The 17,007-nt window shown below is 41.8% G+C and overlaps 1 protein-coding gene across 1 annotated transcript in view; it reads left to right on the top strand.

Moving 5' to 3' along the window:
• Positions 1-17,007, top strand: part of LOC141759838 (uncharacterized) — a 211,341-nt gene that overhangs the window by 12,074 nt on the left and 182,260 nt on the right. Inside the window, 9 exon segments of the mRNA XM_074622258.1 lie at positions 2,726-2,899; positions 5,437-5,610; positions 7,231-7,404; positions 8,263-8,436; positions 9,705-9,745; positions 9,934-9,989; positions 10,995-11,041; positions 14,904-15,121; positions 15,462-15,727. Coding sequence (XP_074478359.1) covers positions 2,726-2,899; positions 5,437-5,610; positions 7,231-7,404; positions 8,263-8,436; positions 9,705-9,745; positions 9,934-9,989; positions 10,995-11,041; positions 14,904-15,121; positions 15,462-15,727 — 1,324 coding nt within the window.

Genomic DNA, 17,007 nt, shown 5'->3' on the forward strand with positions numbered 1-17,007 from the left:
GCTCTACTTCTTGGTCCTCTCATGTTGGACTGAGGACAGACTGGACGCTACAGTGACTCACTATCGCCTCTCGAGGTACAAGTAGGCTAGTACTACAAGAAAGTCAGGGCCGGACCTCGCTGGTTGGCCGTAGATATCTCTGCAGCACAAAACATTGATGTATTTGGCATAACCTCAAAACTGTAACTTCTTCACATTCTTTTGATAATGATAATTATTTAATTTTTTAAACTAAAATTCTTGCAAGAAATTGTTTTTATGTCTTTGAAACACTTTGTAAAGTTGTTTTTAAAAAGTGCTGTATATATGGATTCTTCTTCTTCTTCTTCTTCTTATTCTTCTTCTTGATTGAGTTTGTAACTTTAGCTGAAGCAGCTGCTGTGGCCACAAGTGACAATTATGGGGTAATGTTGAAGGCTATGCTAACAGTGATTTGGTAACACAAGTGGAGAATATTCATGAACTGATTCAGTCATGTCAGTTGCACAACAACATCCATCTAAAGTTTTAACATTAGCATTAGCTTGGGTTGTGCCGGTGTAAAATATATACTTTGATATTAAGCCAAACACCGGACCGGACTGGTGTACCGAATCTTACCACTAGGTGTGGCACTTAACTCAGCCGCCGCAGAAATCCCATGAATGAGAGTGCAGCAACTCCAGTCCACTTGGTGGCAGTAATGCACCTCTAAGCTGGTTTGCCAATAAACACTAAAGAAGAAGAAGAAGAAGAAGAAGCGGCACTACATTACACCTTACCTCGTGTGTTTTTGTGCTCATCTCTTTCGTTGGCTTCAAATCCAAAATGTTGCCATGTTGCCGCAGTTTTACAGATGATGAATGACTGAATGAGACCAGCTCTGCCATGTGTCGTCTCGTCACATCAAAAAACACATGAACTTCCTCGTAAACAAACCTCTTCTTGTTTATTAACCAACATAACATCATAATATTCCGTTAATCACGTTGTCATATTGCTTATTAGTAATGCAATACAGACTGGATTTAGCACTGTGACTCTGTCGGCACAGGTTGTTGATGTAGGATACTTTTTAATTTGCCAGAACGTGTCACAATGACAAATGTCGGTTTCTGCCGTTTAGCATAAAATCAAACCGGTTTAAGCTCGTAGACCGGAACGGTAAAACCGAAAATCGACCCAACTCTAGCATTAGCCACCGTAAACTACTGATCATACAAGACAAAGATAGTCGTTGTAAAACCCCTGAGTGTGTTGAATCGAGCAATGGTGCATTTTATTGCTCATGAAGTCAAGTTGTGTTCCATCATCTTGTTTTAAACTCGTTCCTTTTATTCTGTTACTCACAGAAGGAAACTCAGGTGTTTCTCTCTCTTGTTGCTGTAGAGAAGAGTAGTAGCAGGAAATACACAGCTTCCACCAATAACAGCGGTCTGATGAATATATAACAGCAGAATGGTAGAATTCAGACTTTTTAAGAGATCTTATACACACCAAAGATCAATGTTATGTTTTTAATGCTGATACACTGATAACATCTTTCTGATGACATTATGTCGTAAATAATGCAACCTTATTGGTTCTTTAATTGCGTTTGTGAGCTGAATACGTTTGATGCTCAGAAAAGAGTGTTAATAATAAAACGCCATGCAGTCATCAAAATATCTAATATGAATGTTTAATTATGTACACTAGGGATTCTATTTTTGAAAAATGTTCTTAACCGATAACTGACCCTTGTTAACGACACTCTGTCTGCACGGATTAAGGATAGCGATTTTCCACAAACAGTGTGTGTGTTTGTGCGAGGTTAGCATCTGTAGCTCTGCTGGTAGCTTCGTGCTCTCCGTAGTTACACACATACGCTCTGTTAGCGCAGCGAAACTTCAGCGAGTTACTGACAGACCGTGTGTGTGTTGGTGGCGTTATAGCTGTGAACGTAGGTGTAGCAGACACTGTGTACAGTTTATTTGTCGGTGAATAAATGCTATGAGGCTACAATTCCTAAGCTCAAGCGAGCTATAGACGGGAGCCAACTCCCTGTATCTGTAACGCCGGCTCAGACTCTCTTAAGCTGGACCAGCTTTTCCCTTTTAAGAGACAAGTTTTTCTCAGCTTTTTAATTCATTATTAACATTTCTTTTAACCATTTTAACTGATAGTGTTAATCAGTTAAAATGCTTAATGTCGGTTAACGGTTCAAAGGTTAATTATTAACATCCCTAATGTACAGATCTAATGTTATTACACAATCTATTTCATTTCTCTATTGTTTGGCAGCAGTCACTGAATTTTCCCATTTATGGACATTAACCTGACAACAGCAGGTAGCTAGCAAAGAGAGGTCATCTTTCTCAACCGTGTTATTATCACTTATTCACTGAGTTTTAAAAATGCTTTTCTGATCAAGAATGCCTCCTGCTAACTTTGTGGAGACAGACCTGGGATCAGATCACACTGACAGACTGGACATTATGGAAGCCTCAATGTAACTACATTTTCCCTCTCTTTACCGGCAAGATTAAAGAAAAACGAAGATTAAAAGTCTGCAGGTTTGAGAGAGAATGATGAGAATTATTGTTTCATGTCAAACAGTGAGATAAGATCAGCTGAACCACTGATGTGACAAGAAAATGTTAATTAAAGAAGTATATATCAAGCTGTTTTGTCATCAAATGCATGAAGTAAATATAAACTGTCCTCTTTCATAATAACATATTTTGTCATTTTTGTGTCATGACAGACTTTCTTACTGTGGACTCTCAGATACTCACTGTGAAGTTGTGGCCTCAGCTCTGAAGTCCAACCCCTCCCATCTGAGAGAGCTGGACCTGAGTGGAAATGACCTGAAGGATTCAGGAGTGAAGCTGCTGTCTGCTGGACTGGAGAGTCCAAACTGTAGATTGGAGACTCTGAGGTCAGTTCACTGACTGTAGCTTATGTAGTTTGTACACACACTCTCTCTGCACTGGCTCTGCTCCAGATGGCTCTAGAGAGGGACTTTAACGTAGCTCTCCAACACGCTTGGCACACAGGAGAGGCTTCAGTTGGTTGTAATCTCCTCACCTCACCGCTAGATACCGCCAGATCCTACACTCTGGACCTTTAACCACAGACCTTATTTCGGGCATCTAACTAAAAACCTATTCAAAAAACCCATTGACCTCCAGACGAGGGAACAGGAAGTGCTAAAATGCTGACTCATTTCTGTGTTTTAGGACTCATTCCTGTAGCACTCTATTTGAACATGTCTAAAGGTACAGCACTCTTCAACAAACACGTATGGTTGCAACTTAAAGGCACATAAGTGATGATTATGAACAACACCATCAAATTAGAGGTTTCTATGGTTCTAAGTTATTCCCACGTTCTTTTTGACAGCAGATCTAACTGTGCTCTGTTTTCATGTCAGCATTGTCTAATTATTTGAAGCCACAGACATTTAGATTACAACAAAAAACAAATAAATATTCTGCATCAGAAACATCTTTGAAGGTTCATATTTTTTTCAAGTATCTGAATACAATACTCACATGTTCATATGTACATTCAAAGAGTTATTGATGTCTGTCATCATTCCTTCTGTCTGTGAAGCAACCCCCGTTTAACCTGAGTGTTACGAGATGAGCACTAAATCCAGTCTTGTTCTGTTTAAAATGACCTGTAACATTGATCTTAAACTAATCGGAGGCTTCAGCAGTCTGAGTTAGATTTATTAGAGCTGGGTGACTTGGACAAAATCAAATATCACAATATTTTTGACCAAATACTTTGATATCGATATTGTAGGGTTGACCATTGGTGCTTTCACTAAATATTTACACAATGAGATTTTCTGATAAATAATCATCAGTAATGTGAATCTCATGACTAAGTGTAAATGACAAATAATAGAACAGCTAGAACAGTCTGTTAAGTTCAGAAAACTACATTTTACTGTAAGGTAGCCTTTAAAACTAGGAAAAGACGACACTTATGCCATATCACGATATTACTAGGGCTGTCAATCGATTATAATATTTAATCACGATAAATTGCATGATTGTCCATGGTTAATCGTGATTAATCGCAAATTAACGGAGATTTGTCAAGTATTTAATACTCTTATCAACATGGGAGTGGACAAATATGCTGTTTTATGCAAATGTATGTATATATTTATTATTGTAAATCAATTAACAACACAAAACAATGACAGATATTGTACAGAAACCCTCACAGGTACTGCATTTAGCATAAAACAATATGCTCACATCATAACATGGCAAACTGCAGCCCAACAGGCAACAACAGCTGTCAGTGTGCTGACTTGACTAAGACTTGCCCAGAACTGCATGTGATTATCATAAAGTGGGCATGCCTGTAAAGGGGAGACTTGTGGGTACCCATAGAACCCATTTACATTCACATATCTGGAGGTCAGAGGTCAAGGGACCCCTTTGAAAATGTATATGATAGTTTTTCCTCGCCAAAATTTAGCACAAGTTTGGAGCGTTATTTAACCTCCTTCATGACGAGCTAGTGTGACATGGTTGGTACCGATGGATTCATCAGGTTTTGTAGTTTCCCATGATACCAGTATCTTCACTCAGCTTTAAAACTGAGCCGCTACAATGTCCGGAAGATGGATTGCGTTAATGTGTTAAAGAAATGAATGGAGTTAAAACGATTAACTCTGACAGCCCTAGATATTACAATATCCAAAATCGAAGACGATATCTCGTCTCGTATCACGATATCGATATAATATGGATATATTGCCCAGCCTTAGTATGTATCCAGTCAGTATGTTGTGTTTGACAGGTTCCTTGTTGAGCTGCAGGAGGATTAGTAACTCAAAGAGGGAAGTTGGTACTAAACAGTAACTTCGGTAAACACTCACTTGATTTGTCGGACTCAGACTGCTGAATCTACATATTAGTTTCAGTTGAACTTCTGAAGTCATTTCTTACAGTGTAGTTGTGTTATGAAAGGACCACTTCACAGGAGGAATGGAATTACTGCCACCAATAACTCTTTTAATGTACATATGACATGTGGCTGGTGTTTACAGACACACTTGAACAAATGTGGAACTTTCCTGTAAATGACATAAACCTGCTAAGCTCCCAGATACAGTGAGAAGAAGGCCATGTAATAAATGAAGTAATGAAGTCCAACAAGTCTAATTTGATATTGATCCTCTAATTCCAGACTTGACTGAGATCAGCAGCATGTTATTGATGTGTGTTGACATGAACATGTGTATGAATGTTGTGGTGACATCTGGATGATGTCTGTAGAAGGCTGACATGATGATGATCCACAATAACACAATGACAAAGTCACTCTACTCATTTTAGGGAAAAGATCATTGATTAGGACATAGTAATGTTGAGCTACACATTTAAAACCTGAACACATCTGATTGGATTATAAAGTGATTTTTATCTTCATCATTTATTCTTTATTCAGATTGAGTGACTGCAGTTTGTCAGAGATCAGCTGTGCTTCTCTGGCCTCAGCTCTGAAGTCCAACCCCTCCCATCTGAGAGAGCTGGATCTGAACTACAACGAGCTGCAGGATTCAGGAGTGAAGCTCCTGTGTGGTTTTCTGGAGAGTCCAAACTGTAGACTGGAGACTCTGAGGTCAGTTCACTGACTCTCTGTTACTATTAGAGATCTTATATGTTTAATTAACAATTAAACCTGATTTATGTACAAACACAACTTACATCCATAAAATTGTTAATGTCCTTTTCTTCATATTTTCATGTTTCTTGACCCGAAATTCAGTCTGCAGTCACAAAAGACTTGTGTTTCTTAAAGAAAGTGTAGAAAATGTCCACTGTTAGTTTTGAAAGTAAATTAATGTTTATCATTGTTGGTAAATGGTCACATCTGGATGCAGAAGATCCTCTGAACTAATATTCAGGGTTCCTTCGCAGTATGGAGAAGTATGGAAATTTGATTTTAGTCATTTCCTGATCTGGATGAGTTTGGAAAAAAGAAAAGAGAGAATGGAAGAACATTTCTGTTTCTAGACTGTTGCTCCTGTTCTTTTTTCTAAGATGTAAAATTCAGAATTTCTAGAAATAAATAGATCATACAAGCAGAGTGTTTTTCACAGCGTTTGGAGCAGCCGGTGCAGCCAAAATGTTTACTACTGTGTGAGAGAGCGGGCCAGAGCGAGCTTGATGTCATTGAAAGCAACACAAGAAGTAGGCTCTGACTGAACACACACTCCTACAGAGCTGCCTCTACGCCTGTACGTCACAGCCAGGGCCGGCGCCTCCATAGAGGCCAACTAGGCAACCGCCTAGGGGGGCACTTTGGCAGCCAAATGTGGGCCAACTATTCATCATGAGCAACATAACAATAATAATATAATAATAAAAAGTAACCGATAACTGCAGGCAGACGGCACAGAGCAGAACGCTGCCTGTCAGACTGGGACAATCTAATACTTTACATATTGAGGGGGGGTACGAGCGGCCCCTCCTAATTTGGACTGATCCTCGTTTTGGCTGAAATCTGATTGGCTCAGTCATTTACATCATGAACGTGATGAACTGTGACCAGTGTTCCAGCTGGCCGGTCTTGTTTTGATTCAGTGGTGACGTGCTGATACAAACCGAAGAGGTGTTGTCCACGATGAAGAGTCTTGAAGGTCTTCATCATCATCATCACATTCTCTTTATACCACTAAAACTCTATTAGTGGTAAAATTACTGCCCAAAATGTTTCGGGGGGGGGGGTGAAGCCACAGTCACAGCGTCCTCTGAACTCCGAGTCAAAAAATCTACCGAGTAGTCTGGAAATTTGAGTCTGGAAAAGTCTGGAAGTCTTTGAAATGTAAAATGTGTAGGAACCCTGAATATCTGTTCTAAATTAATCAAGTTTAGTTGAAGATTAAGTAGAAATATTTCTCTGGTTTCTGATTGTTTCAACGTGTTCCACAAATAATGTCTGATCATTGATATTGATCCTTCAGCACACACACATAGATGAACACAGAGATCAGCAGGCATGTTATTGATGTGTTTTGACATGAACAGGTGTATGAATGTTGTGGTGACATTTGGATGATTTCTGTAGAAGGCTGACATTATGATGATCCACAATAACACAATGACAAAGTCACTCTACCCATTTTAGGGAAAAGATTATTGATTAGGACATAATAATGTTGAGCTACACATTTAAAACCTGAACACATCTGACTGGATTATGAAGTGATTTTATCTTCATCATTTATTCTTTATTCAGATTGAGGTGGTGCAGGTTGTCAGAGATCAGCTGTGCTTCTCTGGCCTCAGCTCTGAAGTCCAACCCCTCCCATCTGAGAGAGCTGGATCTGAACTACAACGAGCTGAAGGATTCAGGAGTGAAGCTCCTGTGTGGTTTTCTGGAGAGTCCACACTTTAGACTGGAGACTCTGAGGTCAGACACCATTTTTTACTTGTGTACTGAGATTAATATGATGTGAAAGTTGTGGTGACACTAAACTGCAGACATCAGGCTGATATTATACTGATCCACACTGAGTCTCTTAATGCTAAAGTCCATTTTCTTCTTAAGTGGTTTAGTCCATTGACTGTGGCAGAGCAATGTTGAGCTACAGATTTAACACCTTCATAAATCAAAACACCTGCCTTCCATCATGTTAAAAGAAAGTATAACAAAATACATAAATATGAAGAATAAATAAATAATCTCTATTTCAGTTATCAGACATTAACACATATATTCACTATTTGTTTTTTCTATAAATGTTATGAAGCTATATGATGCTTTTACTGACTGAAGAGTTTAAACTGAAGATGCTTTGATTTTATGTCTCCACTATTCCTAAAATATATATATATTGTAGATGTCTTATCTTAAATATCTTTTGTTCACATTTCCCCAAAATCCATCCTGACATATTGGACATCTTTAGAAACTTTGAGATCTTGAGTTGAATCTTGAATCAGTTTCTGTGGTTCTTATTCGTGTTTGGCTGCTCAACATGAGTTTGTATCGATGGATCCACTGGTGGAGCTGTCAGAGTTTAAGAGGTGAAGTCACTACGTCTTTATTGAAGTAGCAGCACGTTGTCATTAATATTAATGAGAGCTCTGTTTCACTGTTTGTATTTGACAGTTTTTAACCTGCATCCTGTTGGTTTCAGGTGTTTGGAGTTTACATTTTCTAAACGTCTATGTTCTAAACCTTCTTCAGCTCTGAACACATTATTAAACATTGAATGATTTCAAGCTGGAACGTTGTCTTCTAAACTTACATTTATTCTTTATTCAGATTGTTGAGCTGCAGTTTGTCAGAGATCAGCTGTGCTTCTCTGGCCTCAGCTCTGAAGTCCAACCCCTCCCATCTGAGAGAGCTGGATCTGAGAGGAAACAAGCTGAAGAATTCAGGAGTGAAGCTGCTGTCTGATCTTGTGGAGAGTCCACACTGTAGACTGGAGACTCTGAGGTCAGTAGAGGGTCTGAGTCGGTCCATGCTGGTTCCAGCAGTATTGCACTAAACACTCAACAGTCAGTGTGTTACTCCCGTGGGGTATCTCTGCAGCTCCACTGTGTGGACAACCAACCAGTAAAGCCTGGTTTATGGTGAAGTAGTGAAGCCGGCGTCATCACTGCTTTCGCGTGGTGCCTGAAGGCTCCGCAAGTTGTCATGGCGCTTGGCCGTGCACCTCTGAAGTTTTCTAACTATGCGCCGACTGCATGCGTTATCTTTCATTTTACCATTGAAGCCTTCGAGGGAAGACTGGCCGAGCAGCTTTGCCTGTACAGACATCTCTACAACTGTTCACTGAGAGACCGCAGAGACAGTCACATGACCACGGGGACAGTCACATGACCACAGAGACAGTCACATGACCACGGGGACAGTCACATGACCACGGGGACAGTCACATGACCACGAGGACAGTCACATGACCACGGGGACAGTCACATGTCATTAAATATTATAATAATGAAATATTCCTCACGCTGGGTAAAAAGAGGTTTTCTGCTTCAGGCTGTGAAAGAATCTGAGAGATCGTTTTGTTAAAGATAAAAAGGTCTGATGTAAAGAGCGGCGACCCGAGGGGAAGCACCGAGAGACAGGAAGTCATTTAGACTTGGAGGTCAGGAGGTCACAGTAATAATTACAGTACACAGATGTAATGTTTGGCGGTACGTACGTCGGTGTTTACTACTGTTGCCAGGCAACCTACTTTCCTCTCCGGTACCACTCGTTGACTTCTTGCTGATCCACTTGATATTTCGTTTGTACGCATCATGGCGTTTCGGAGCATACTGCAGCGAACAACGCTCTGAGCATAAACGCCTCTGGGATTCAAGGTATTTCTACTGGGAATCAAGCCTTGGCTTTCTGCACTGTTAGGTGAGAACTGTCACTCTGCAGCGGAAGCTTCACCTGGCACAAGAAATCAGGGATTTTTCCCACTGAGTGCAGTTTCTCCTCTTTTTCATGTGTAATTGTTATTGTCACACAGTACATTGAACACAGCACAGCACCCAGTGAAGTTACCTTCTGCATTTACCCATCCTAGTATTAAGGGCAGTGGGCAGCTACTATACAGGACCCGGCGACCCTCCGGTTCCCAAGCCGTCGGACGGAGCATTGATGATTGATCATAAGCATTTCATTCTGGTAGATTGATGCTAACTCAAAGAACAGACAATTATTTTAAACTTGTTCTATAACTTTTCTGTCTGTGTTGATCTCTACAGGACCAACATGAAGTTCATCAGAGCTGCCAGACACAAAGGATGTGAGTATTGAAACAACTTCCCCCATTCATCAAACTATTGTACATTCACATCTGATCTTAAAATGAGAATGTCCTCATTGTACAACAAAACTGTTACTCAGTTCCATCTTTGTTCCAGATGTTAAGATCACGTCTATTTGAACAATATTCATGAATATCTGATCCTTTTTTTACTCTTTCACTTTCAGGTGACTCAGATGTCAAACTGAATGAGGGAATAAAGCTACCTGAGGACGAGGAAAAGGTGAGAAAGGAGCAGTTGTACGGTGTGAAATCCTCCAGTATGAACCATGGAGGACTTTACTTGGACATTTATCAAGGATCTCCCGCTGAAGAACTGTAGTGTATTACACCTGCAGGCAGACATTCATTTAATGACTTAGACTGCATTCACCTGCAGAAGTTAATAGTGTGGAGTGAAGATCACTGAACTATCATTTATTTACTAAACTTGGCCTCTGAGCTCTCGTCACTGGCAGGACCACGATCCGTCCTGGAGCTGGTGCTGGAGCTGGTGCTGGAGCTGGTACTGGTGCTGGTAGTTTTGCTGGTACTGGTGCTGGTGCTGGTGCTGGTGCTGGTACTGGTACTGGTGCTGGTACTGGAGCTGGTACTGGTGCTGGTAGTTTTGCTGGTGCTGGTGCTGGAGCTGGAGCTGGTACTGGTACTGGTACTGGTACTGGTACTGGTGCTGGTACTGGTGCTGGTAGTTTTGCTGGTACTGGTGCTGGTGCTGGTACTGGTGCTGGTACTGGTACTGGTACTAGAGCTGGTACTGGTGCTGGTACTGGTGCTGGTAGTTTTGCTGGTGCTGGTGCTGGTACTGGTACTGGTGCTGGTGCTGGTGCTGGTATTGGTGCTGGTAGTTTTGCTGGTGCTGGTACTGGTGCTGGTACTGGTACTGGTGCTGGTACTGGTACTAGAGCTGGTACTGGTACTAGAGCTGGTGCTGGTGCTGGTGCTGGTACTGGTGCTGGTACTGGTACTGGATCTGGTGTGTTAGTAAATCAGGAGCTAAATACATGGTGATTATTGAGAGCCATGTTCTTGGTGTAGTTGTCCTTCTGTGTAGTCTTCTCTAACACACCTCACACTGTCACTCCATTGAAGTCATTTCCTCTCTGACTCATACAGGGTGCTTGAGTTGAGTATTGACAGTGTGGCTCTAGTATTTCATCACTTTATTAAACACTAAGACAAGTTGGTATTTCTATTAAAATAACTAATTCTGTTCCTTTTTTGATTCCAGGCTCCAACATCCTTCTCACCTGAGCAGACAGCTGGATCTTTATTCAGGTAATCGTATAAACTCTGGACCCAGAGTGTGTCATATTGATTAACAGAAACTATATTTAGTTTTGGACAAAACCAACTCAGTGTGACAGGGTGGCTGGTGCTAGCCTGCATCGGTCACACACAGGATCCACACCAGACATGGACTTGGCTAGCTTTACTTTAGACCAGTGGAGACTGTGTGAAACCTTTGACCTGGATAATTGTATGTCGTCAGGAAATTGAAGAGGAATGTACCCTATCTGAAGCCTTCTTCTAAACGTTATCAGGAAACTGTGTCCCCAAGTCTTCCTCCCACTGAATCCTTCACAAAGTTGAAGGTTCCAAATGATGAGAGTTTAATAAGGAATGAACAACACCAGTAGAGCGCTGCAGGGATGACGTATTTCTGTAGAACAACCAGGGAGTTAGCATCACTCTGGTTCCCTCCACTAACAGCCAATGGGATTGATCCATTGGGTTTTGGTTTATTGCAGAAAATCATCTCTGTGTTTATGATACTGACACGTTTTGTTCAGCAAGATAATCATGAAGTGGTGTTCATTCTGGAGATTAAGTGTGAATGTAATCAGCAGAGGCCTGTACTACAAAGCCAGTTCAACATACCCAGGGTATCTTCTAGTTATCTGGATTAACTAACCCCAACAACCGAGATCGAGAAGTTAAACACATAATCAGACTAACAGTAACACAGCTGAAGCTGCCAAATGCAGGAAGGACAACTGGAAATTTGGTGGATTATCTCTCGGTTGTTACAATGCTAATGGTCATTGTATTTTACATCGTTGGAAAGCCTGTTTATTTACCTTCACAATGATGTCCAACTTGTAAGGATCATGCATTTGTGGGATGAGCAGCACAGCTGATTATGTAGGTACCGCCCAAGAAAAGTTTGCCAAAATGCTCCATCAATGGTAAACAGTGTATTCTCCTGTTGGTGTTGACTCTTGTTGTGAGTTGTTTGGTGGACTGGATGATTGAACTCTCTATCAGTAACAAGGAACAAACAAGACATATTGGCAATTTTACACTTTATTCATTTAATACACCGTCAGGAGCCTCATTAGCGGTGGAAGATCCATACGCAGCCACAACAGCCTGGCACCTCCTCCTCATGCTGGTCACCAACCTGGTCACACGTTGCTGTGGGATGGCGTTCCATTCCTCAACCAGGATTGGTTGCAGGTCAGCCAACGTGGTTGGGTTGGTCACTCCAACACGTACAGCACACCCAAGCTGATCCTACAAGTGTTGAACTGGGTTGAGGTGTGGACTCTTGGCAGGCCGTTCCATTCTCTCTACTCTGTGATAACCCTGGCTCTGTGGGGGGGGGCGTTGTTTCTTGGAGGATGAAGTTAGGTCCCAGATTGTGGAGATATGGGATCGCCACTGGCTGCAGAATCGCATCCCGATATCTCACTGCATTGAGATGGCCTTCAATGATGACAAGCCTTGTTTTGCCAGTGCGGGAGATGCCGCCCCACACCATGACACTGCCCCCACCAGAAGCTGTTACTCCATCGGTGCAACAATCAGCATAGCGTTCTCCACGTCGTCTCCATACTTTGACCCTGCCGTCCAACTTTGGCAGACAGAACCTGGACTCATCACTGAACATGACATTCCCCCACATGTTCAGGTTCCATTGTCTGTGTTGGAGACACCAGCACAAACGGGCCTGACGGTGAAGGGCAGTCATTGCAGGCTTCCTGGTAGCCTTATGAGAATACACTGTTTACCATTGGCAGAGCATTTTGGCAAATTTTTCTTGGGCGCTACCCACATAATCAGCTGTGCTGCTCATCCCACAAATGCATGATCCTTACAAGTTGGACATCATTATGAAGGTAAATAGACAGGCTTTCCAACGATGTAAAATACAATGACCATTAGCATTGATACAACAGAGAAATAATCTACCAAATACAAGTTTCCTAACTTTTTTTCCCAGTTTATTATCATACGATCTGCTCACCGAGCTCTGATTGGTCAGCAGGCGGTGCTTTTATACCAGTTGATCTCTTATCTGGAACATAACCTGCTGCGGAGTAGGTCAGGTGTTCAGCATCAGTTACCATGGCGATCTACCCCGGTAAGAAGTGAACCACCGTCGTAGGACTGAAAACCCTGAAGGGTTAACTCTGAAGTTACCTCACTGACCCTAACTCCTGCTTCGTAGTGCCGGCCTCAGAAGTAAAAAGCTAACGTTAGGCTATAAACAAACTACACCGCAGTCACATGAAGGCGAGTAGACACAACGAGGCTGTAAAGGAGGACGAGCGTCCAGCTTTCTGTGTAGGACGGGAGGTGGGGGGCACTGAAGCACTGTAGTCTTGTCACAGCGTCCTCTGAACCCCGAGTCACAAAGTCAAATATGGTCTGAAAAATCTACAGAGAAGTCTGGAAGTCTTTGAAATGTAAAATGTGTAGGAACCCTGTAATAGACGAGGCCTTGCTGTATATAGAACATAATCTAATGTAAGGCACATTGAACAGCAAGTTGGTATATCTGAATAGTTTCAACCCAAAGGCATATCATATTCTATAGATATAGAGAACTAAAAATCCCCACAAAGAAAGAATCATATATAGTAGGGCTGTCGAAGTTACCGCAAAACCGTTTTAACGCCACTAATTTCTTTAACGCATTAATGCAATCGATCTTTCAGAGGTTGTAGTGGGCTCATATGAAACTCTAAAACCTGATGAATCCATCGGTACCAACCATGTCAGACTAGCTCGTCATGAAGGAGGTTAAATAACGCTCCAAACTTACGCTACATTTTGGAGAGGAAAAACTGTCATGTCCATTTTCAAAGAGGTCCCTTGACCTCTGACCTCCAGATATGTGAATGAAAATACATTTGCATAAAGCTGCATATTTGTCCACTCCCATGTTGATAAGAGTATTAAATACTCAACAAATCTCCCTTTAAGGGACATTTTGAACAGATAAAAAATGTGTGATTAATTTGCGATTAATCATAATTAAATATCTGAATGGATTGACAGCCCTAATATATAGTAATAATTTGTGTTTAGGCTCAGTTTGCATTCAAGATTACTTTGACTAGTTTATATGTGAATTTGCATATGCTTGATATATGGACATACATACCGATATTGTAATGTCTTTATTATACCCCGGCGACAACGTAGTCGGGTTATATAGCGCTCTGCGTGTCCGTCCTTCCGTCCGTTATACTTTCATTTTCAGAGCAGAACTCGGAAACTATTTAACTTCTGAACTTCAAACTTGGTGTGATGGTTGACAGTGTGGTCTAGTTGTGCCTTTTGAGGGTTAGAAGTCCAGGGTGTACAACATTTTCCAAAAGGGCGAAACCTTTGGTCCTTCTTTAGTAGGGGTCAAGCAGTGAGCGGGGGGGTATGTGAGCCATGCTCACTTTTGCCTTGTTAATGTGGTGATATTGATTTGAACATGTCACCAACCCTGAAGGGTGTTAAGTCTTATCTGTCAAGGTCAACAGATGCAACCCTGATGATACATAAGTGATAACGTTCTTTTTAAAACAGGCTTTGCCTCTTAAAAAGGATTCTGTTTTTCCTTCAACAGGTTTGGGTTGAGGTGGCAGCAAACTAACGAACTCTGCGCTAGCATCCTGCCCAGGAGCAAGGCCGTGGTTCAACCTCAACATCAGAAATTAGATTCCAACATGGAGCTGTTTGGCTCCAGTTTATAAGCACAGATAAAGATGTGGATGGTGGTGATATGTCCCACCAACTTTAAAGAAAGCATGTCATATCCCAACCAACCTCGTTTCCTTGCTGAGGCCTCGACTAAAAGAGAGAGACTAACAGGCCAATAAATGCTTGTTATATCAGTTTGGCCCTCTTTGTCCTACAGCTTCAGGTGTCCTGGTCCAGGTGTGTTCCAGTGTGCTTTGACTGGACTGGTGTTTGTCATGGCTCAGGAGGCGGAGCTACTGTACAGGACCGTCCAATGGGATGAGAGCTTCCTCCAATCAGCTGTCAAAATGGCTGCAGGGCCGCTGTTCAACATCAAGTGTTCTGAGGATGCTGCTCTCCGTCAGCTCCACCTCCAACACTGTGACACAAAGGAAGGTAAAGACATTGTTCAAAAGTAATCAGTAAAATTGCAAAATGTTTATTAATGTGAACTTTGTTGAGATTAGCTGCATTCGGTGACGTGTGAATATATATATATATATAAATGTAATGGATTTTATGCACAACGCTAAATGCACACATCCACACAGATCACACGTGGAACAGTAAAATAATAATGAATTCAAAAATAGGAGGTAAAGAATAGAGGTGAAGTGGCACATCCTCGGGATGCTCCAGAGTTAGAGGCAATAGATTGTGGCAAGTGGTAAGAAATGAATTGGGTAGATGAACCTGTTAGCATTAAAACAAGTTTAACAGCTCTTTGCTTTCACAGCATTGCTCTGTGATGGCCTGTTGTCTGTCGCTCACATCTCTGATTATGGAATGAGCATCTTGGAGCCGCTGAAGATTACAGACACTCATGTGGTTGTGAAGATCTCTCACCTCTCTGCCTTTGGCCTGATCTGGGATCCGATTCTTAGGATTCAGAACATGATATGGCCGATAAAGGGCCAAGTTCTGCTGTTCCTCCGACCTCCCAACAGAAGACAACAAGTACTCAATGTCTTACTGCTGACCAACAACGTCGATGTAACCGAGGTAAATCCATCTGTCATATGTGCTGATCATCAGCCAGAACTCAGCTATTTCCACAAAGATGATTCCTGTCAGTCACACATTGCTTCTTTTATTTATGAACCTCATGCTGTGGTAGGAATCTAAATCAATGTGAACTGTAAATCTTCAGATTGTGCTTTCGTTTTTAGTTTTTCCTTCTTCTGTGTTTTGCTCTCGGCGCTGCCTTTCTGTCTGCCATTGTCATTCGTGATCCTTCCACCAGAGGGTGTAAATAGTAAACAGTGGTCTAAAGGTACGGTGGCCATGAGAGCTCAACAAACTGCAACTTTTATAGAACACAAGCAAATAGACTAAATTTAATTGTGTTTTACAAGCAAATTAAGAAAAACATCTTCACCAACGTGACAACAAATCCTATAAACAGGGAAACAACCAAATACAGAAAGCTGCTGCAAGAAGCACAGACGACGAGGGAAACTGTTTCCAGGGGACACTAAAAAGTGATGCACACGGCTGTGACACACTTGTTGCATCAGTGGTGTTGGATAAGAGGGACATGCTCTTCAGTGGTTGTCCTCCTACCCCCCAAGACAGATCAGCCTTTGTTAGAACTGATTGATGCCGGGTCCACACTACGTAGTTTCATCACAGCAGACCTGCGTCATTAACATTCGCCGCCGTCGCATCATAATGACGGAGCCTAAAGTGAAAGAGCAGTCGGATTCTCTGAACACTATGGTTGTCTTTTCCTAAGTCCTTCTGAATTCTCCTTCCCATCTTTCCTTGACCTCATGACGTTTCCATCGAGGTCAAGGAGAAGTGGTCAGGAAAAGACGTCAGGACATCATTTTTTGACTTTTGGACTGCAGCCCTGGTGACCCGTGCCGTTCTTACTCCCTTGTGAAGGGCATTAAGGATGCAAAATGCTCCGTGGCAAAAAGATTCCTGCAACTAAACCAGAATAAAACTTAGGTCCTTATCTTTGGCCCTGCAGACACCACAATCAACCCTCTTGGGCCTCTGTCATCGAATGTCAATTCCCACCCAAGAAATCTGGGTTTATCTTTGTTATCTTTGATTCAGGTTTAAAATCTGATCAACAAAAGATCTCACAAAATTCAAATCCTTCCTGTCTGAAAAGGATCCTAGTTCATGCTTTTATTTCTTCCAGCCAGCCAGACAGCCTGTCTGGTTTAAAATGACTCATTACTGGCAGCAGGAAGAGAGACCATATCTCCCTGCACTGGTGTGTTGGCTTCTATTCACTGGTTACCAGTGAAGGACAGAGTTGATTTTAAGAT

The sequence above is a fragment of the Sebastes fasciatus genome, chromosome 21, assembly GCF_043250625.1.
Source record: "Sebastes fasciatus isolate fSebFas1 chromosome 21, fSebFas1.pri, whole genome shotgun sequence".
Classification (NCBI taxonomy): domain Eukaryota; kingdom Metazoa; phylum Chordata; class Actinopteri; order Perciformes; family Sebastidae; genus Sebastes; species Sebastes fasciatus.